Here is a 22,558-nt window from a genome sequence, read left to right on the forward strand (position 1 = left end):
GATAATAGATTGTTTAATTATTAATCATAGTTGGCAACAACTGAATAATAGCCTATTCCTATCACTTAAGGTAATAATGTTGTGGATGGACAGAAAGATGAATAGACAGGCAGACATGGTACTGTAGATGGACAAAAAAAAAATTGACTGACTGATAAATCAAAACATGGACAGCCCAATAGATATAGAGACAAAGACAAAGATGCATTTATAGAAAACAGAAAGATAGATAAGAACATTGACAGACATGAGACACGTTTGGAACATTTGGTTATTGGTCAATTAAACCAAGGTTCAACTTCTTTGGGTGCAAAAACAATGCTGCTCATCACCAAAAGAACATCATACCTGCAGTGGAGCATGCTGGTGCCTGCGTCATGTTTTGGGGGCCGATTTCCTGCAAGTTGAACTGATGCTTTCGTCAAGGTGGAAACTGGATGAATTATGAACAGTTTAAAATGACAGTCATCAGCACAAACCTTCAGGCTCCTGCTCAAAAGCAAAAGAAAATGTCGGTGATATGCCGGTTGCACTGGAGCGTCTGAAATTTATTTGGGGTTAATCAGAAGTTTTGAAGTTGAATACAGCTTAGTTATAAGAGGGTGCACAAACTTGTTCAACATTTTAGTTGTATATATTTTTTTATTATTATTATTTTAATTATTTGTATATATTTTTTTCCGCCCCTTTCGCCTCAACTTTTTTTTTTAATGATTTATCCTGGTCTCATTAAAAAAAAGGCATTTTAACTGGGGTGTGTAGACTTTTTATAGTCACTAAACAAACAGGCAATAGTTAGACAAATTTAACAAAATGTAATCCTACTATTAATTGTTTTATGTAAAAGTGACAAAACTAAGGCCCAACACAGGTAAACTGAGGTGAGTTTTGATTTAGTTTTGACCCCCCCCTGTGAAACAGATGGCTTATTTTATTTATGTGCAGCATATAGGCTATATTTTCTCTCCTCTGCTTGTGTGAGTGTGTTGTAGTTGTACATGCATGACGTGTGTGGGGCGTCTGGTCTGGGCTCTGTCCCAGGCTGCATCATGCTCGGCAGCATCCATCCACTCGGCAGCAACAGCAGCCAGTGCTCACACAGCACCGCGCTCACCGGATGCTTTTGTCACCTACGGCAGGACGCTCCGACAGCCGCGTTGGATTTCCACCCATCATCGACGGTCACGTCCACGTAGATTCCCACGGAGAAGACACAGTGGCAGCATCTGTGGAGGGGCCGGGTTGGGGGTGGCGGGGTGAGAAAAAAATCGTGCAGAAATCGGCGTAGCTGGCCAGGTAAGACACGTCTGACTCGATTTGCCTCCCACATTAAGGCGATGATAGCAGTGACGTGGCTTTAATACTTATGATTTCGAGGCAGATTGTAGTTTGTTGCGTGCCAAATTGAGGCTGTGAAGAAGACGACAGTGGTCACCGTTGGGCTACATACTTGTTAGTCAAATGCACAAGCCCATCAATCTAACGTTTGACTTTCCTCCTCCAGCATCTCCATTCCCTCCGCCCAATGGCTTCGGACACTTGTTTACATCCGTGGGATTTGTCCGCCTTTTGGATTTACTTGGTTTCGACCGGACGCTAAAAGACGTTGAATCGGAATACTAGCTCGTAAATATCCCGTCAGGTCAGCTCATCCAAGCGCCACATGAGGGGACGCGCAGTGCGCCCCTGCGCCGCGGTGCTGCTGCTGTGACTCGGTTGCCGGGCGGGAGGGAAACACAGAGACCGGGGCCGATGCTGCGCGGCCGGGGCATGCTGAAGAGCCGCTGCTGCGTCCTGCTTGGTGACCTGAGGCTGCTCCTGCTCGGGCCGCCGGCGCCTCCGCCGCCTCCGCTCAGCCCCATGAGCGGACAAGCCACGCAGAGCCGCGAGCCGGGCGTCGCCGAGAGAGCCACCCCGCCCGCGGCAGCACCAGCAGGAGCCGCCGCCGCCGAGCGAGGACCGGCGGTGCCGGGCTGGGTGGACGCCGCGGAGCTGTCGGCGGCGCTCCGAGGATGCGGCGGCTCCTCAGACGACTGCTCGAAAGGCAAACTGGAGGAGAGGTTCTCCCTCACCAGCTACACGGAAAGCGGCTTCAGGACGCCCTTGTGCAGGATCTGCTTCCAGGGGCCGGAGCATGTGAGTGCAAAGCTTCTCCACACGCTTCATTTGATGCACATTTTCCCGACAGACAGCGCCGCATTGAACCTATTCACATGTGCTCTACTGCAGTGTTTCTCAACCTTTATTGAACCAAGGCACACCTATATATTTTACATTAGAAACATTTCACAGCGCACAACCCCTCAATAAAGAGTCAAAGTAATTAAATGTACAAATGTAATTATCTCTGTGACCTTTTAAGTCAAATTACTAATTCGGTCAACCCTGCATATTCATGAATTTTGCCTAAACCGATTAAAAAAACAAACACCTGCTCTGTTTTTGTGCAACAGTGAATATCGTATTTTAATATCAGGTGGTGACCTGGTGGCATCTTAATGTTAACCAAAATACACATTAAAGTGAGTTGAGGCGCTTCATTTACACTCATGTATATGTAGTATTTGGCGCCATCTTGTGGCTTTTCTAGACAATTGTAAGCCCTTTTCAAAAGAGTGTCAATTACTTGCAGATGTGTGCTTTTCACAGCAAGACTTTGTTCTGTAGGCCTACTACGGTATACTATAGCCCATTGAAATGAATGGAAAAATTTTTTAAAGAGTTTTTAAAGACTAAATTCTTTGAAATGTTTCTCAATACATTATACATATAAAAAAGTACGTAAAAAATATTGGGGAAGGGGGGGGGGGGTACAGAACTAGCCTATAATTGTGGAGTTCAAGCATTAAAACTGTTTTTCACCATTTGTGTTCCATTTAAAAAATTTTTTTTTAATGTTTTAAGTATAATAAGCAGTTCGGAAAATGGATGGATGGATGCTTAAAATGGTCACGTGATGCACTTTGGAATTCGACAGACAACTATCTGACAAAGTGACAAAATATGCTTGCCACGTTGATTGATAGCTAACATTAAAAGGTGCACTGTGCCGTTTAAAAAGGTAATATTAAAGTTTTGTCTACATCATGCATGCTCCACCTATGCCAAGATGAGTACCAAGAGCCCTGCCTGTTTTACCTTGACTGCGCCTATCAGCTTTTCACTTCCCTTTATAGTAGACTGTGTGGACCCTGCAAACTCCACAGTTTCTTTGGAGGGGGGCGGAGTTTTTCTGACCTAATTTGAATTTATCAACTACGGCTGTCGCTTTAAGATCATGCACGTACTCGCACGCGCACTGTGAATGAGCCTGACACAGATGCTGCAGTTACGCTTTAGGCCAGAGGTGGCAGTCGCAAGTAAAGTGGAAAAACTGCACAAAGATCCTTTAAGTCTTCCGTTAATAAATGGAAGGAAAAAAATACTATAGTAATTAGTTGGACTCTCAAATGTACCATTGTGAAATCTGGGCTTGTTTAGTTTGAAGGCAAAGCTATTATTCTGTATGGATGGCAACAGGTGGAGATACACAGGTTTATTGCACCTTCTGCCATAGTAGAAGAGAAATTGTTATTTTCAGTATACATAGATAAATGAATAAAATTGCATTTATAGTAAATTTGTAATAACAATAAACAATTTTCAGACAATGTAAAATTGGGTAGTTTTCTGTGTGTCTCAGCAGTCAGCCCACTAATGAATCACAGCAGAGTGAATGGGAGGGAATCACTGCTATACTGGACATCACATGTGAATACAAGTCAGAATACTTGTTTACATATCCAAGGTCTTGTTGGAGAGAACCTAATCTCAGCAAGGCTGCAATAGCTGCGGCAAAATAAGGAAGGACTTGGCCTTGTGCTACAGAGGCTGGTATGGAAAAAAATACTAGCTCTGACACAATTGAGACAGTTGGAATTTTACACGCAAAAAATAAAAGTCGTAATATTAAGAGGAAACAAGTGGTAATCGTATAATAGCAATGTTGTACAATTTCTGAGGATAAAGTTGTAATCATACAATAGTAAATTAGTAAAATTTATAAAGATAAAAAACGTTTTAAAATAATAATCTAGTATTAACATTTCAAAGAAAAAAAAATCTGACAACAGCTGAAATGTCACAAATGTGTTAGAATATTATAAGAAAGTGGCTGGGATTTAAAAGAAAAAAACGTCACAGACCAATTCGGATTTTAGGAGAAATTGAATCCAAAAATTCTAAGAAAAAACAAAAAAGTGTACTTTTGGGGAAGACTTGAGGTCATGTACTACTTACTGTACATCAACATGATATGAGATTGATTGCTGAGAAGTTATGCATGTACACAAATTAAGTTGTTATATTACAGGAAAATGGTTACAAGAAAGAAAATGCGGTTATTTTACAAAAAAATGCAGTTATTTTATGAGGATAGAGAAATTGGAATATGAAAGTCTTATTGTGATTACTACAGTATATATATATATATATATATATATATATTATGAGAATAAAATACACATTTTACTAGATTAAATTTGTGACCAAAAAAAGTTGATTAAAAGCCATAATTTATAGGGTAAAAATCATAATTTCCAAGAATTAAGATTATAAAAAAAATCCCACTAAAAAAAGCATAATTTTACAAAAATTAACATGTCCCCATAACAACAACTAACCTTAAAGTCTTACTTTTACAAGAACAGTCCAAATATTGCAGGAACGGACTTGAAGTCATAAAATTACAAACAAAAGTGAAATTGTCCCAAAAAATAAGACGTTGATTCTCAATGACTTTTCCACCCTGTAATATGACTTCAGTAACAGAGCCCAAGCAATAACAGAATCAATTTCACAAATATGGATGCATGGTGAAACAACTTAAGGGTTGGAATTTGATTTGGGCAATAGAATCTAAGCAATAAGCTCCAGCAGAACTGTATTGTCATGTTCTATTTGGCGTAATATCTGTATAAATAAAGCATGCTTTAATATAAAAAAATAAAAAAACCTTAAAGGACAAGGGTTTAAAGACATATCGAACTACATCAAGCCTGTCCATGCATAACACCGGACCCCTTTTGCCCTCCTGAAAGGAACAGAGCCAGAATTAATGTAATTAATTGAATGAGAAGGAGGCCCAGAAAACCTCATTATGTGGCATTTAGCGCTTGAACCATTTAGTTGACCAGTCGCTTTACTATGTATTGAAGTTTAACGCTTTAAGTTGCTTAAATGCTAATCGACTTTACAAAGAACTTTGCCGAACACTCGGGAGTAGTGAAATGTCCAACCACCAAGACAACACAACAAAAATAAGCTAGCTGTGGAAGAGAATAGCAGCTAGCTTTGGATATTCTTTATGAACAGGGACAAAATGAATGTAATTAAATAAGTAGCAGGCCCAGGAAACATTAAGTGGCTATTAGCGGTTGAACCAAATTGTTGACTTTACTGTACTCAGCATCGACGTTTAACGCTTTAAGTTGCTTAAACACGAATCAATTTTACAAAGAACTTACCTTTGTCGAACGCTAGTTGCAGTAGCAAAATGTCCAACCAACAAGGTAACAGCAAAAATAAGCTAGCTGTGGAAGAGAATAGCAGCTAGCTTTGGATATTCTTTATGAACAGGGACAAAATGAATGTAATTAAATAAGAAGCAGGCCCAGGAAACATTAAGTGGCAATTAGCGGTTGAACCAAATTGTTGGCTTTACTATACTCCTTATCGACGTTTAACGCTTTAAGTTGCTTAAACACGAATCAATTTTACAAAGAACTTACCTTTGTCGAACGCTAGTTGCACTAGCGAAATGTCCAACCAGCAAGGTAACAGCAAAAATAAGCTAGCTGTGGAAGGGAAGAGCAGCTAGCTTTGCTAGCTTCATATATTACTTGTCTTGCGGTAACTCGGCACTGTTGGTCTTTGTCACCAAAATGTTACGTTCAAAACTGACAATAAGTGTGCTAACGAGAATTTTACTCGGCATAGAAGTTGTAAGATACAAAAAAAACCATCAACATGGCGACCCTCGTGTAGTTTTGTGTAGCCTTGTCTCGCTTTACGACACCGACGTATGTATACTAGTGGCTGTATGGATGCATGTGGAAATATTTTAACGAAAATGACAGCCATATAGCAATTCTATTCTCAAAAAAAAAAAAAACAATAAAATAGAATCGACATCATCAATTAATCGACAAAAAATCTTTTGTCCTTACCCCCAAGTGGTAATGAGCGTATAGAATGTGAAGGAAACCAATTAATGTGTCCCTTTTGCCTTTATGTGAAGCATGCGACTTACTGTATCATTTCATGGTCATTGCCTTTTTAATGGCCTATAATCTCAGCTAATTACTCTTTCTGCATCCCAATGCATCGTTTCACCTCTTGAGCTCCCACTTTTTAATACTAACGCAGAGTCCACAGGCTGCTTTGTTTTCTCCTCCCTCTTTCTTTTCCCACACCATCTCTCCGCACAGTCAGCACATTTTGCGGCGCATACAAAGCAGTGGAGAACCCAACGCCTTTCCCATGGCCTCCTCCCGCCATATTATCGACCTCTCCTTGATACGTCACGGCTCGTCAATAAAGCCTGATTGAACGCCATCTTATCTCTTAACGCAAGTCTTTGTCCCTCGCCAGCCTGCCTCGTGTTCGGGGTGTTGTCTCTCGGCCAAGCCCAGATATGGATCTGCTGAGGTGTGAACCGTGCACGTTTCTGAAAGGGGAGATAAGTGGAAGGTCCGCATGCCTCAGAGTGATAGAGCCGGCGGGGATGTGAGTCGTTCCTCTCTTCTGCCTTCGCTTTTAAGGTTGTCACATAGACAGAGGCGGCTCGTATCTGATGTGACAATCCTTCTCCAAACAACACTTCCATCCCCAAGGCTGCGAGACAAAAAAAAAATGGCGTGAGATATACATCAGTGCTGTGCGAAAGTCTTTAGATTGGTGGTTTGAACAATGCTATAATGACTGTATACACAACACAGTCACAACAGTGCCTTGGTTTGCCCATTGGGATCTTCGGCTGGATTTATACTGCATGGTTCAACTGACACAATTCCAATATTTTGCTCTCAAGTGCAACAATTCAAATACGTTCAAAAAAAGAAAACAACAACATGGAATTGAATAGCTTTCAGATCAAGATCAAACCTCCAAATGTGATTCAAGTGGATTACTGCCAAATTGTAAACATACAGATTGTATATACCTTTTTGAGCGTGACATCATCAAAATGCCTTTTTACCAAGACACATACTGTGTTATGAAGAAATACATAACTTTGCCTTAATGTCCATTAGCTTAAACATGCTAACACATAGCATTTACTGCAGGGGTTAACAACTCTGGTCCTCGAGGTGCACCTATCCAGCATTTTTTCCTTCTTCCAACACACCTGATTCATATGATCAGCTCATCAGCAAGCTCTACAGCAGCCTGGTGACGATCCTTATTGTTTGAATCCGGTGCGTTGGAGGAGGGAAATATTCCAAACATGCTGGATAGGTGCTCTCGAGGACCGCAGCTGGTGACCCCTGAACTACTGTATGTGTCAGTAACGCTGCAACGTATATGTTTCAACACAGAACAACACAAGTACACAAAGATTATAACAATTAGGGCTGGGTTAAAAAAAAAATGCTTAACTCATTCACGGCTATAGACGTCAAAAATTCATTTGAACAATTTTTTCCCCCACTTTTCTTAACAAGAATATGAAAACCTAGAAACAAATATTGTACATTTAGAACAGATATCAAATGTGTGATTAATCATGAGTTAACTATTGAAGTCATGCAATTAATTACAAATAAAACATTTAAATAAAAAAAAATTAGGGGCATCAGACAGTTAATTTTTTTTAATCGTAATTGAATTGCATGACTTCAATAGTTAACTCACGATTAATCGAAAATTGTATATCTGTTCTAAATGTACAATAAAAAAATTATAGGTTTTCATACTCCTGTTAACAAAAGTGGAAAAAAAAGTTAAACTAATAGAAATAGTTCAAATTTCGTACTTTTGACGTCTATAGCCGTCAATGGCAGTGATTGAGTTAATTGTATCGATTTTCTTTTTCATAGCCCAATATTGAAAAAAAAAATGGCTTACTATACTCTGAGACAATTCAGAATTGTTTTAATTTATATGAACAATTATTCAAATAAAAAAAAATAAATATTATATGAAATATCTGATGAATGAATCGAATGGGACCCCTTGTGAATCGAATGGAAGTGATTTTGGACCCTTGTCAGCCGCCTCAGTTTGTATCTCCGTGCTCACACAGGAGCCGTGAAAGTCCTCCTCCCTCCCTCCCTTCCTCTCCTTCAAACCTTCGAGCAGCGTCCCGCTTAAAACAAACAAGGGAGCAAATCCAAGCGTTCTTGCCGCCGTGTCTAAAAATACATAAGCGAAAAACCTGGCGCCTGCGGTCGCTTCGAACCAGATCAAATGTTTTACAACCTAATTCTCTCTTTGTGTTACAATCTCTCGACGTACAAAGAGACTAATTCCGAATATAACCCTCTTGTTTTCACAGAATGAGATAATGAGGATGATCGCTGTTACGTAAGAATCCCACAACAATGGGACCGCCTCGCTGCCAGGTTGGATAGGCGGAATGATCACAGCCGCAACACTATGTTTTTGTTCATGTTACAATTTCCTCATTCTTTCCTAGTCAAGCCAGACGTCGCCTGTTGGAGTTAAATTACCAATGAGCAATTAAAGGCTTTTCTTCCATGCATAAACTCGAATAGATTTTTACGAGTGCTCTTGACAGTGCGTGTAATGTACACATGACCATTTTCACATGAGTTTTTCCCTCCTCTAAAATGTATATTTAATATTGTAAGCCACTGTAACGTTATGCGGTTTGAACATTAACACTGTGCTTCACAATAGGGGAAAATTGTGTACTTGAATAGTGATTTAGGTACTTAAATGTATTAAACGCAATAGTTTAACAGAAACTGTATCAAGGTTATAATCTTAGAGCTCAGTTTTTTCCAAGTTCATACTGTGCCCCCTCTGGAAAAACTGAAACTAGCACACCGCTCTGAAAATGAATTAAAACTATTATGAAAATTCCAAGACTATTGTAACCCTGAACTGTTGCTAAATAAATGTTTTAAAACCAATAGTTCTTCAAGATTAACCCATTCACTGCCGTTGACGGCTATAGACGTCAAAAATTCATTTGAACTATTTCTATTAGTTTAACATTTTTTTCCACTTTTGTTAACAAGAGTATGAAAACCTAGAATTTTTTTATTGTACATTAAGAACAGATATAAAATGTGTGATTAATTGTGAGTTAACTAGTGAAGTCATGCGATTAATTACGAAAAATTTTAATCGCCTGCCCTTAGTTTTTAATAATCATTCTTTTTTTTTTTCTCAAAAAAAGTAATTTTAATTAATTAATTTTTTTATTTGTAATCATCTTTTCATTTTTCAAAAGATGATTAAAAATTAGGGGTGTCAGGCGATTATTTTTTTAAAATCATAATTAATCGCATGACTTCACTAGTTAACTCACAATTAATCACACATTTTATATCTGTTCTTAATGTACAATAAAAAAAATCTAGGTTTTCATACTCTTGTTAACAAAAGAGGGAAAAATGTTAAACTAGTAGAAATAATTCAAATTAATTTTTGACGTCAATGGCAATGAATGAGTTAAAAACAAATGAATTTAACTTGAATGGATCATGGAGTATGTTAAGCAGTGTGCCAGCTGCTCTCGTCCCATCACGACACCACCAGTAACTTAGCTGGGGGTTACTCCAAATTGCCCGCGCTTTGTTTTCGCACCCCACTACCCTCAAAATCATATTCAGCTCTATCCCTGCTATAATTGCTAGGAAATAGCCAGGTCTTTTAGAAATGATGTAAAATTTAATAGAAATTGAATGCAGTCATCCTGCAAGGAGATGTAAAAATGCAATTTTGGAGCGTCCGCTTCTATCGTGTCTTCACCTCCGAATCCTTTGCTTGCTAAATGGCAACACAGCTAATGCACTTGGACTTGTCTGCAGCAGAATAAGAGCCCTCGAGGGGAACGAGTTAGTGTCATTCTTCCTATATAGCTCGGCGTGATGCTTCCTGCATCTTACGGAGGACAGACGCTCTGCCATTTTGTTGGAAATGGCCCAGAGGAAAAGCAAATAAAAAAAAAAAAGTACGATCTCATCTTGATCCAGGCCTCCCTCCCCCGTCTTATCTCAGACATAACGGAGCTCATTTGAACGGCAATAGATTTTTTTTTTCTCCCCCCCGTCATACCTCTTAAATTAATCTCCTGGGAAGTGGGCTTCCTCGTGTCTCGGCTCACTTAAAACGCTCCAATTTATTCCTCAAGCAATCATCACTCGAGACACCAGCGAAATGCAAAGCAGACTCTGCATAATATTGCATATTTGGCTCCCTGATCGTTTTCCTTATGTTTTGCTAATGACGTTACGACTTTCTAACCTACATATGGAGTGAATGACCACATTTTTTGTAGACACAAAGGTGATGCTAGTCGAGTCGACTAACTAATCGATGACCTCATTGATATTTTTGTCTTTGGCCCCACCCACCAGCTGATTCATCCAATCATATTCGGGCATATTCAGGTTATTCATCAAGGCTGATTGTATTTGTTTATTGTCTATAAACAGTGAATGGAATGTTATGAGGCTAAAATGGTCAAGATAGGAGAATAAATGAGGATTTAAAAAAAAAAAAGGGTATAATATTAGGAAAATAAATAGTCATGATTTTCTGAAGAAGAAAAAGTTATATTGAATCAGATTTTTTATTTTTTATTTTAAAAAGTTACAGTAGGTGTAAGTTTAAATTAGTGAATGTTAAATGCCCCACATGAACAAATCAGAGGCTTATTGTATTGTACAGCACTTAAACCTGTACTAAGAAAAGAATGTTTGACCATAAGAAAGTCAGAAAGTTACCCGTCTATCTAACTGCAAATCTGTGGGATGATGTGAACATTGAATTTGAGTGCTCCAGCAAGGAAGATCTGCCGAATATTGACCAAGAAGAAAAGATTGAATAATGTTGTTCTTAAAGCAAAAGGCACTTTGACCTTAATTGACCGCTATAAAGCGAGTGAGTGGCTATACCACCCATCCTCTCTTAAACTCGAATAAGACCACATTAAAACTTATCTTATTCATTTGCCTATTTTTCCAGATGTCTGCCGTATTGCTGGTGCTCATAAAAAAAAATGCTGGTGGCCCGAGTGCTGTTGCCAATTAAAAAAATAAAATAAAATCATGCACTTTCTGTAGCAGAGTTTATTATGCTGCAATTTCCCTTCTCCTAATGTTAATGGAGTGCACTTGGATGGAGGCCAGGCCTTTGAGTAATGCCAGAAGCTACTGCTAATTTAGCATCATGTCATTATTTACATCCACAGTGAGAGCATTGGCTAGAAAATGCAAAGCGCTGAAGTGTTTTGGTGATAATGCAGCACATAAGATGGTAAAACAATGCAAAAGATGCGTCATCCGAATACAGACACGTGAATTGTTCTATTTTTTTGTGTATTGTTTGATCACCAAAAGGACATTTAGTTGTCACTTCTTGAGCGCGTGGGCTAGAATGCCACGTTTGTTTTCCGATGCTCCCATCCGCTCTGCAGCCTGGCTTTTCAGCTCTTGGCGGCCACCGGGACAGTCACAGCGAGCGTGTCGAGTCCCGCCGGACACGTCACAAGTGTTCTGTTCGGCCATGCCAATACACGCCCACTCGGACCATCTGTGGACGGGCCCTTTTCTCCTCCACCTACCCCCTACTACTTCCCTTCCCCCTTGATTTCAGCACAACAATAATGTGGAGATATTTCCATTGAGTATTTCACAATCTGGGCAGCACGGTGCACCTAGTGGTTAGCAGATCCGCCGCACAGTTCCAAAGTTCATGGTTTCATTCCGGGCTTTCTCCGGCTTTGTCCTAATGAAAAACGACAGATTTGTTGTTTTTGTGGTCAGGCCTTGTAATTTAAAAGTATTGCTATGGCACCGTCTTGCTATGGAACTATGGTGAAATATGTTGAGGAGCTTCATGTTGCGTTTTTGCACCATGTTGTGCCATCTAAACATTTTTGGGGGTTATTTACTCACAGTTTTCCGCTATTCACGTGCCGGACGCAACTAGAAGAGCAACTAGTTGTGGTGAGTGCTGTACTAGTAGCCTAAACACGAGTACTCAAGTAGTAGTGATACATGAAAGAATTGCTGCCCAAGTAGTGTTCAGTTGGATTTAACTTTTTTTTTTTGGGGGGTGGGGGGTCAAATTTATTTATATTTAGGTGCAGTGTTACTGCTCAAACTGCATAATGTTACATTGATTTTCTATATTACTGTATTTTAATGTTGGTAATTATTTTTAGGTGGTACTTAGAGTTAAAGAGAGAATGACTGGTGTAGCACAAATTATTTCATCACTACAATAAAAATGACTAGAAGGGTTTGCCACAGTATTGTAGTTAGCAGAAAAGCTAGCAGTTAGCCTAGCTTGTATGTTTTCTTCTTTTTTTTTGGTGTATTTCCTTTCGATCTGGATGCTCTATGGCACCATGCTGCCTCTCACAGGTTAGTCTTGGTACTACAACAGACATTTGATTTGGAGAAGATTCATGATTGTGGATTAAGATAATGATTATGCGTGTGATGTGGTGTGTTGGCCATTTCAATTTCAGCAGTAAGCATACGGTATTTTTTCCCCTCGTGTGAGATCTCACATTTTGAAAAATAGGTAAAAACACGTTCCCCCCATTTCTTATCCATTAAGAAACACTACTCATTTTTTCCTGCAGGGGGAGCTCCTGAGCCCATGTCGATGCAGCGGCTCGGTCCGCTGCACCCATCAACCCTGCCTCATCAAGTGGATCAGCGAGCGAGGTTCCTGGGCCTGTGAGCTCTGCTATTACAAGTACCAGGTCATCGCCATAAGCACAAAGAACCCACTGCAGGTGAGGACATGAAATTCACATGACGCAGTTTTGAGGTTTCTGCCGAGGTGCCCGAAATGCTGACAGCGTTGGACAGATTCAATTTACACTTGAAAAGGATGACAGATTTTCCCCTCCCAGACTGCTATACGAAGGAAGCATTTGTGAGCATAATGCAGAACTCAAAGTACCTTATAATGCAACTCTGCCTCGAGTGGGAGGTAAACGGGTGAAAAACTCGCAATATAAAGTGCTTTGGTGGCATTGCAGTCTATTTACATCATGTATTCAATTTCCAGGCACTTGCACAAAGTGATGTGCAAACTAGAAAAGGCAATTCCCCAAAGAGATTATGTGTGGATTGCTGTGAGAAAGAACTCAACAGAGGACTAGTTCATATATCAATGTAGTACAATTTAAACATTTAATTTTAAGTATCATCTATTAGAAAAGAATTTGATGATTTGTGGATGGATTAGATTTAAAAAAAAATAATTAATTAATTAATTAGAGCCTTTTTTAATGAATTAGCATCAATTACCCCTGTGATTGGCTGGAGACCAGTCCAGGATGTACCCCACCTCTCAATCCATCAGTCAGGTGGGATGGGTTTTTGTACAGGGACCCTTAGAAAAAATCTAATTGCTATTTTATTTCCTTCAACATTGTGATTGGGATTATTTTGTCAAGGTCCTCTTTCCATATATATATTTTTAAAACAATACACAATATTAATTAAACTGTTACAATAAGCAATATCAGAATTATAATACATTGTTTTTGGTTCAATAGATTAGGTTTATGCTCAAATAAAGGCAAATGGTCCATAACTTAACATGGAAGTGTATTAAAGGGACAGTGTGCAGTTTTTATTTTAATTTTTCAACGTTCATTCATTTAAAAAAAAGAGAAAAAAAGATCCGTTTTAATATCATGCAAAAAATATGTTGCATCATATTAACATTCATAGGTCACGCCACGCCTTACAGGAGGCTGACATGTTTCCCCGCCGCCTTTCTGCATACGGATACCCGAAGGAGAAGAAATTCGCAATTGTAGTAATTTGTGGTAGGTTTGCGAAGTGTGAGCTCTCTGAGGCACCGTAGTGCACTTGCTTTAAAATCATGCACTTCAAGTTTAGGTCGTTGCATTAGTTCACCACTAGATGGCACTAAATTCTACATACTATCTCTTTAATTTACAGTAAATCAACTTAAACACTTTGACTTGCAGTCTTTTAACTCATTCACTGCCATTGATGGCTATAGACGTCAAAAATTCATTTAAACTATTTCTAGGTTAACGTTTTTTTTCCCACTTTTGTTAACAAGTATAAAAACCTAGAATTTTTTTGTATTAGAACAGATATGAAATTTGTGATTAATCGCGAGTTAACCAGTGAAGTCATGCGGTTAATCACGTTTAAAAATTGTAATCGCCTGACCCCCCTAATTTTTTATAATTTTTTCTTTTTAAAAAAACATTCTTAAAAATTTTAAAGATTTTTTTTTTAAGACAAGGTTATTAAAAATTAGGGGCATCATGTGATTAAAATTTGTAATCGTAATTAATCGCATGACTTCACTAATTAACTCACGATTAATCACAAATTTTATATCTGTTCTAAATGTACAAAAAAAATTGGTTTTCATACTCTTGTTAACAAAAATGGGGATAATAAAAATAGTTCAAATGAATTTTTGACGTCTATAGCCGTCAATGGCAGTGAATGAGTTAAGCGTTCACTACAACAACTTCATAAAATTATACCAATCAAGTGTGACAAACAGAAGTCAATAAATCAGATTACAAAAATGTAAACATTTTAAAAAGCGATATGTAAACATGTATAATGCACTTTCATTTATTGCAGTAGTTCAATAAAAAATATATATAATATAAATTCATTCAACACTCGGAATTCATTTTCAGAGGGCTAATTCCAATCTAAATTTCATGTAGGTTTTTTGTTTTGTTTTGTTTTTTAGCATAAGCTCTAATCAAAATGCTGACTGAACTACTACCCATTCATTACTGACCTCGTGTGCGGCCCCCGCAGTGGCAAGCCATCTCACTGACGGTGATCGAGAAAGTGCAGATCGCAGCGGCCATCCTGGGTTCTCTCTTCCTGATGGCCAGCATCTCCTGGCTGGTGTGGTCCTCGTTCAGCCCGTCGGCACGCTGGCAGCGCCAAGACCTGCTCTTCCAGATCTGCTACGGCATGTACGGCTTCATGGACGTCGTCTGCATAGGTGAGCTGCAAATGGATTGAAGAGAGGGGAAAAACAAGCACATCAAATGGCAGCGGTTTTGATTGAATCATTTTTGAAAGACAAAACAAAGTATGGAATTCCTAACATTTATAAAGACAATTGTTGAACTCTCATATTAGGATATCATTAGATTGTGCAACTGGTCTGTTTGAACATATATTGTGTTGGATGAGGTCATGAAATGATTGAAACGCATTAATATTGCAGTTTGTTTGATCCGCTGAACAAGAACGTGCTCATCTTTGAAGTAGCTTTCACTGCATACATTTGAATAGATTTCAAACTAAGTGACACTTTGCGAGCCCCTCGCTGAAGGACTGATGAGAGGAGGGGGGAGTATCTTCTGCATGCCACGATGAAAGTGACATTTGTAGCATCATCCGTTTTAAGATTGACGTTCTCCCGCGAGAAAGACGGTGGGATGGCATCCGGCATCAGGAAAACTCTTTGAGTGTCGCTGCAGGAAGAAGCAGGATGTGAAGGAAGGGGGGAGGCTTGATTATCTCCAGTGTGGTCAGGATTGACAGCAGAGTCATTAATGAGATGAACTTGTCGTTTGAAAAAGCGAGCGCGGGTGTGGTAAAAAGATGAGCAGACATTATTTCTTGTCTATAACTAAACAATGTCAAAGAATAGAGGTGATTGCTGCAGTATGAATTAATTTTAGAGAATTGGGGGGGGGGGGCACCTAGTATTATTACATCAATTCTGCTTTCGATGAAATTTGAGGTGATAAAAATTGGTGCTAGTTTTTTTTTTTTTTTTTTTTTAGATATTACATGTTTGCTTTAAAAAGTGTTAATAACATGCAAGTTATGACATTGTTGTCATTATGCTACAACTTTGATGAGGCTGTATATGTCTTTTCAAGCATGTCCATACAAAGATTGCAGTTATCGCAGAGCATACTGCAAATCAGCAAAAATTCAGAAAATTAGGCAATATTAACGCTAAACAAATGCAAACACTGGTGACGTCAAAGCACAAATATGCTTCATAAAACGTCAAAGTACATAAATAATTAGTTTATTGTCAAAAATATCATCCAACTTAAATAATTGCTTCAATGGGTAACACACATTCACACAGTTCATTAAACTAATATATTCACATCAGATTATTTTTAATTTAATCCAAAATACAAATTTAATGAATTATCAGCTCATTAAAATAATTTATTCTCTTTGGATTAACTTCATTCAATTGTGTGTAAATTGAAACAATTATTCAAATTGGTTCAAATTGAAAAATTGGGTCTAATTTTAGCACGCACACCCCAACCCCGCTGATAAAAGTCAACAAATGTGTAGGATTATCCTGAGCAATTATCATGTGTTGAGTTATTTTTGAATTTTTTTTATTGTACATTTAGAACAGATCAAATTTGTGATTAATCGTGAGTTAACTAATGAACTGATGCGATTAATTAAAATTTAATTGCCCGATGCCCCTATTTTTTTTAATAATCTTTTCTTTTAAAAATAAATAAATAAAAGATTATTAAAAATTAGGGGTGTCAAGCGATCACATTTTTTTTAAAAATCGTAATCACACATTTTATATCTGTTCTAAATGTACAATAAATTATTTTTTTTCTAGGTTTTCATACTCTTAACAGAAGTGGAAAAAATGTTATAAACTAATAGAAATATTTCAAATTAATTTTTGACATCTATAGCCATCAATGGCAGTGAATAAGTTAATAAGTACGTTTGTAACCCACTTTTGAGGATTTTTTTTCTTTTCTTGTTATAGTCCACAAACTTAAATAGCCTGCTAGCCAAGTCTCTAACAAACATTGGTTTTACATTTGTTAAAGTGTCAACCACTATGCTCTACTAAATGTCATGAAGAGTAATTATTCAGTTGTGCGCGGGCAACTACTGTAATGTGTTTTCTTTAATTTTATGATTGACAAAGTTTCATTGGCAGTAGCATACAGGTTAAGCTGATTATTTACGCTGGACTGCACACTCCAAGGGTCTTGTGTTACAAATAGATTCTTCTCTCCAATGTGAGTTCAAAGAACACAAAATCAATAAGTAATTTCAAACTGCGCTAAGAGATTATTGAACGACATCAGAAAACAAACACTACTTTTGCTAACCTGAATTTAAAACAAACAAAATGCTGTATTGACAGTTTTTATGGGTCAAAGGAATCTCTTAGATTGTGCTAAACTGAAGTAGAACCTAACAAAAGTTACCTTTTCTAATTCCACAGCGCTAATTGTCCACGAGGGGCCTTCTGTGTTCCGTATCTTCCACCGCTGGCAAGCTGTCAACCAGCAGTGGAAGGTCCTCAACTATGACAAGTCTATGGACAACGTTGACCTGAAGGCCGTCGCGGTAGACAGGACTCAGCAGCCCGGCCAGGCTTACCAGACTGGGCTCGAAGTGTCCACCTCCACGTCCTCGCTGATGGTGGTCGCCTCCACGGCCGGCGACGGCGCGTCCACCACCGTGGTGGCGCCGGCCGCCGGAGGTCCGGGGACGCAGGGGGACCCCGATGGCGGCGCGGCGGCCGACCCGCATTGCCCCTACAACCTCCTGCACCTGCTCAGCCATCTGAGGCCGTCGGAGCCCCGCGGCCAAGCCAGTGGGAACGCGCGAGAGCTGGTCATGAGAGTCACGACGGTCTGAGGAGTCAGATGAGGCCTTATCTCTCAACGCGTAGGGGCGAAGAATGCTCGCAAAGCAGTTGAACTGCACAAGACTGATAGCGTCTAATTGTTTGCATCATCACTGTCCTTCCATGGATTGAATAAAATATAAATTGGTTAATTTGCAGAGCTGCCTGGAAAACTCATTTTTATGGGGATTCATAGGGTGCCTTTGAGAGTTCGCCAAAATCCCACACATTTTTTTTACTGACAGGTTTAGTCATTTATGTTAATGCTAACATTTTGCGTGCACACAGTGTACTGAAATTTCACTTATGTCTTTACCCATCTCGAAATGGGAGACAGACTTGTTGTCTATAGCACCGGAACCTGACTTTTGGATTCAAGTTTGTGAATACGCATTTAAAATGACAAAACACACAAATTTACAACTTATCCAATATAAAATTATTCACAGAACATACATTACTCAATATATGATGAAGAAAATGGGACTCTCAGACTCCGACATTTGTCTCCAATGCTTACAAAACACTACAGACACTTATGTTCATGCTTTATGGTTATGTACTCCGGTTATGTATTTCTGGACTAAAGTCTTAGAAAAACTTTCCGCTATTTTGGACTATAGGATACCTTTATCTCCAAACTTGTGTTTGCTAGGTGACCTAACAACAACTGACTTACCACATAAACAATTTCAATCTACACTTGTAGCCCTTACTATCGCTAAAAAAACAATTCTTGTTAACTGGAAAAATAAACAAACTCTGAATATCGACCAATGGTCTAACCTCCTCATAAATCACATTTTAATGGAAAAAATATCTGCCTCAAATAAAAACCAAATATCAAAATTTATAGAAACATGGTCTACGTATATAGAATTTTTTAACCTAATTCCGGTTACTTAATTCTGTCTGTTAGCGAGAGCCACTACATCGTGATAACTTACATTGATGTTTCTGCATTTGGCAATTTATTATTATATTATATTATTAGTATGGGATTTTTTTTAATGGGCTTTAGGTGAACTGATGAATACACACACGCTCGCACGCACGCACGCACACATACTCACCCACATACAAAAAAATATATATATATATATATATATATATATATATGTGTGTGTATATGTATATATATTTAAAAAAAACAAAAAACATTTATTAATTTTTTTTTAATTGATTTGTTTTTAAAAAAAAGGAGAGCAATGATGATGTCAAATCGAATGAACAATACTGAGCTCTCCTGAGAAAAAAAAAAAAAGAAATTTCACTTAGCAAAAATGATTCAGTTCGCAAGCTGACTTTTACAAGTATATTTCAAATTTCATCAAAAAAAAAAAGAGATTTGCTTTAATTATGACTTTACCAATATGTAAATACAGATTGGGTTATGTTGCCGCTAAAGGAACGGAACGTCTTTGGAAACTGAGTTTAGCTTCACGATCAATGCAAATTGCTTGGATTTATGTTCATTGTTTGTTCAAACATTTGCTCAATTACTTAGTTGCTAGGCAGAATTCATAGGTGTGGACCAATAAAAGTTGTCCTATTTCAGGTAGCCACAACTGACACACTTGGCAAAACATCACAAACATAAGTAATAATAAAACAAAAAACTTATAAGATTATAAGAAGTGCATATAAACGAAATCATGATCTGTATTAATTATAAAAAATAAAAAAAACATTGGAATAAACAGTGCGGTCTACTGGATATAATGGGTCACTCCCACCCTCATCCATAATTCAAAGTCAACATTGCACCAATTATACATTTTTTGAAGTAAAAAGAATATTTTTCCTCTAAACAATTTTTCCCATTTCATACCTGATTTATTTCTCTCTATTTTCCGTGTTAAAAAATTGCCTTTTTCAGGGTTGTGTTGACATTTTAATATCAACTGTAGATCAATGTTCTCGCTTGGCCTTTAAGAGCATAAATCTCGACGTCCTAGTGAGAAGTGAGAACCTACTCGTAAAATATTTATACTTTTCAAAATCTATAGCATATGATGGCCTATTATAAGACACTGAAAAGTCAAGCAAAAACTAGTAAACACAAATATTAATACGAGTCTTTTTTCCTTTTAGTATTACATTATACTTTTTAAAACAAGCGTATTAAAAGTAATAAGTTTGACTACAAAATGGTCCAAGACTAAAACTTAAAGGCTCCATATATAGCCACAGCCTACTCATTTGTATACTTGAATTAGTCAACTACAGTGTTTTCAATTCTAATGTATGAGAGAAGGTGAACATTTCAAACTTCAAAAAGGTAGAAACACAGAAAGGAAAGCGTGACTTACTGTCCAGCTGTCAGCTTTAAACAAATTGAAAGCAGCATTTTGTTGGGCCTGCAGTGTGGGAACACACACACACACAAACATAACTGAGGGAGAAAAAGGGGAATAATTTGTCACTGAATTATTGCTACAGAACTTTAGTACTTTTATACAGTTTCCAATTCACCACAAAGCAACAAAAATGTAACAAAGGCCGTGCGAGGCATTAAATAGTAAGACAACATCTTTTTATATCATGTTGCATTTTTAGTTGATTTAAGAAGATTTAATACAAGAGTATGATAAAAACAAAAAAGAAGGCACTGGAATATGAATAAAGGCGGCCATTTTGCCATTTGCTGTCAACTGAAAATGACATCAACATGTCACATGACCAATCTCAGACAAAAGGTGAACCGTGATTGGTCACAGCCCTGACCTACGGTAATGTCATGGTCAGTCCACAGCAAGTGGCAAAATGGCCGCACCCTATATAGTATTGTCAAGAAAATGTTGGGGTTGACTTCTCCTTTAAATCATCTGGTGGCTGTAATATTTTCCAGTAGATTGTCACTGAACTTTCCATGCAGCGACAACATGTGCTAGCAACTAGCTAGCTCTTGAAGTAAAAAGCGTTGGCCGTCACAGCACAACAACAAACATTTTTGTAACTCGTCTGCATGCTTTTGCCACCTTTTCTAAAACATGAACATTTCACAGTATGAATGCGAAAGATTGAGAGGGTTGGGGGGGGGGGGGGGGGTTATAGGCGGGGGGACAGTGACTGTGCCAAAGCAAGGGTGTCACTAGCAGTCTATTGCCTCCATACAGTATTCATGGCTCACATTCGGCTCGCACCGCCAGTGCTCTCGCAGCCTTTTAAGCTAGCTCTCGCATTCAAATATGCTCTTTCATTGCTCTTGTTTCATGTCCCCAGAAATGTCAGTTTGAAGATGGTGTCTCCTCTCGGTCACTGTACTAAAACGGGGAAAGGGGGGGTGTGGGGGTACGAGTTATATATTTTATAACTGTAAAGAGCCAACACTACCTCCCTATTTCCCTGGTAGTTTAAATATGGTGTAATATTCTGTAGCAAACAAGCACCATCTATGTTTCGATGCAAAAATCTTGTTGAGATGTGTTGTTTTGCTATAATGATCATTTTTAAATAGATCGTCACTCAGTTGAGGGCAGACCTCCACCAAGCCGCACGGAAGTGGAGAAAAACGTGTTTGTTTGCTTGTTAGGTGGCAAACTACTTCTTGCTTCATAGACAATGACAAACAGACACAAGTTGGCATTATGATTTTGGGGAGTGGACTATAAAGTCAAACTGTGAAAATACAGTAAAGAGTGGATAAAAAAAAATTGCGATAAAGAAAAATAAAACCACAATAAATATCAAAACTGCTATTTGAAAATGGCTTGTAATTCCTTCCACCTTGTCTAAGGAGAAAGAATCATCATGCGTCACTGTAAGTGTGATGCTGTTTTGATTTAGAGCAGCGGTGTTTGCGCCAAACATCTTTGAGAATAATGGCTAAAAAGTTCAACCTTGGTTTCATTGGCCCATTTCACATTTCCCACATGTTTGGGAGATTATTTTTCTTCACCTGGAAATGAGGCCTTAGACAAGGTGTAAGGAATCATGAACAGCTCCAAATAAAAATCAGTGCTAGCAAAAAAAAAAAATACTTTAAAGGTTCTGCCAGAAAGGGAAACAAATCAGTAAAAATCTATTTTAAGAACAGCTGAACTTTATTTTGACAGGTTCCAAGGTCAACGGCCAAAATAAACACTAGATCCAGATTCAAATTGGTTTGTGGCTGCAATTTCTGGCCCTTAAAGATATGTTCTGAACTAGTAATACACATAAACATAATTTTAATACCATTATTAGGGCTGGGACTTTAATTCATACATTTTGATTACACCCATCACTACATATGGAAATATACATTAAACATATTTTCAAAAAGTATCAGTTGTAAGTATGAGCTTCAAACAACTTTTCTCGGGGCTCTAATACCAGAAACAGAAACACTAAACTAATGTTAACTCAAAATTGTGGACTGGTGAGCTGGTGGATGGATCAGAGCCATATAATCATTCAACAAGCTAACACCAATCATCACCTTTTAGATTTAAGTATTTTCATTGAACGCTGAAAGATCAATAGGTAGCTTTGTGAATGTTTTAAATGAACTGCATGATATAAAATCAATGTCATTATTTTCCTCTGGATTATAGCACTTGCCTATGGATGTCTTTTTAAAATATACTTTTTTCCATCACCGCTATGTGACAAGTTGATGGCAGTCCATCATATAGATAGAATCAGGTAATGTAGCACGATTTGACTGAATTATTAAAGCGCAATCCAGCGAGTGGCGAGGAGGTTGTCC

The 22,558-nt window shown here is 38.2% G+C and overlaps 1 protein-coding gene and 1 long non-coding RNA gene across 2 annotated transcripts in view; one reads left to right on the forward strand and one right to left on the reverse strand.

Annotated features, from left to right (window-relative positions):
• Positions 1 to 212: 212 nt before the first annotated feature.
• Positions 213 to 18,023, forward strand: LOC144060981 (E3 ubiquitin-protein ligase MARCHF4-like). Its single transcript, XM_077580976.1, has 5 exons — positions 213 to 1,296; positions 1,505 to 2,136; positions 12,827 to 12,982; positions 15,021 to 15,213; positions 17,458 to 18,023. The coding sequence occupies exons 2-5, from the start codon at positions 1,753 to 1,755 to the stop codon at positions 17,874 to 17,876; spliced, it is 1,152 nt and encodes a 383-aa protein (XP_077437102.1). The 5' UTR covers positions 213 to 1,296; positions 1,505 to 1,752; the 3' UTR covers positions 17,877 to 18,023.
• LOC144060982 (uncharacterized) overlaps positions 2,819 to 22,558 on the reverse strand; it is a 30,112-nt gene continuing 10,372 nt past the window's right edge. Inside the window, exons 3-4 of the long non-coding RNA XR_013296058.1 lie at positions 15,001 to 15,218; positions 2,819 to 6,873 (exon numbers count right to left, since the gene is read on the reverse strand). This is a non-coding gene — a long non-coding RNA (uncharacterized LOC144060982). The remainder of the gene's footprint in view (positions 6,874 to 15,000; positions 15,219 to 22,558) is intronic.

Source organism: Vanacampus margaritifer, chromosome 11 (assembly GCF_051991255.1).
Source record: "Vanacampus margaritifer isolate UIUO_Vmar chromosome 11, RoL_Vmar_1.0, whole genome shotgun sequence".
Lineage (NCBI taxonomy): Eukaryota > Metazoa > Chordata > Actinopteri > Syngnathiformes > Syngnathidae > Vanacampus > Vanacampus margaritifer.

Excerpts from the sequence above, each read along its gene's own strand:
- LOC144060981 (XM_077580976.1), top strand. The coding sequence starts at position 1,753 with ATGCTGCGCGGCCGGGGCATGCTGAAGAGCCGCTGCTGCGTCCTGCTT. Across the intron at positions 2,137-12,826 it reads GCTTCCAGGGGCCGGAGCAT|GGGGAGCTCCTGAGCCCATG; the intron begins GTGAGTGCAAAG and ends TTTTTCCTGCAG. Across the intron at positions 12,983-15,020 it reads GCACAAAGAACCCACTGCAG|TGGCAAGCCATCTCACTGAC; the intron begins GTGAGGACATGA and ends CGGCCCCCGCAG.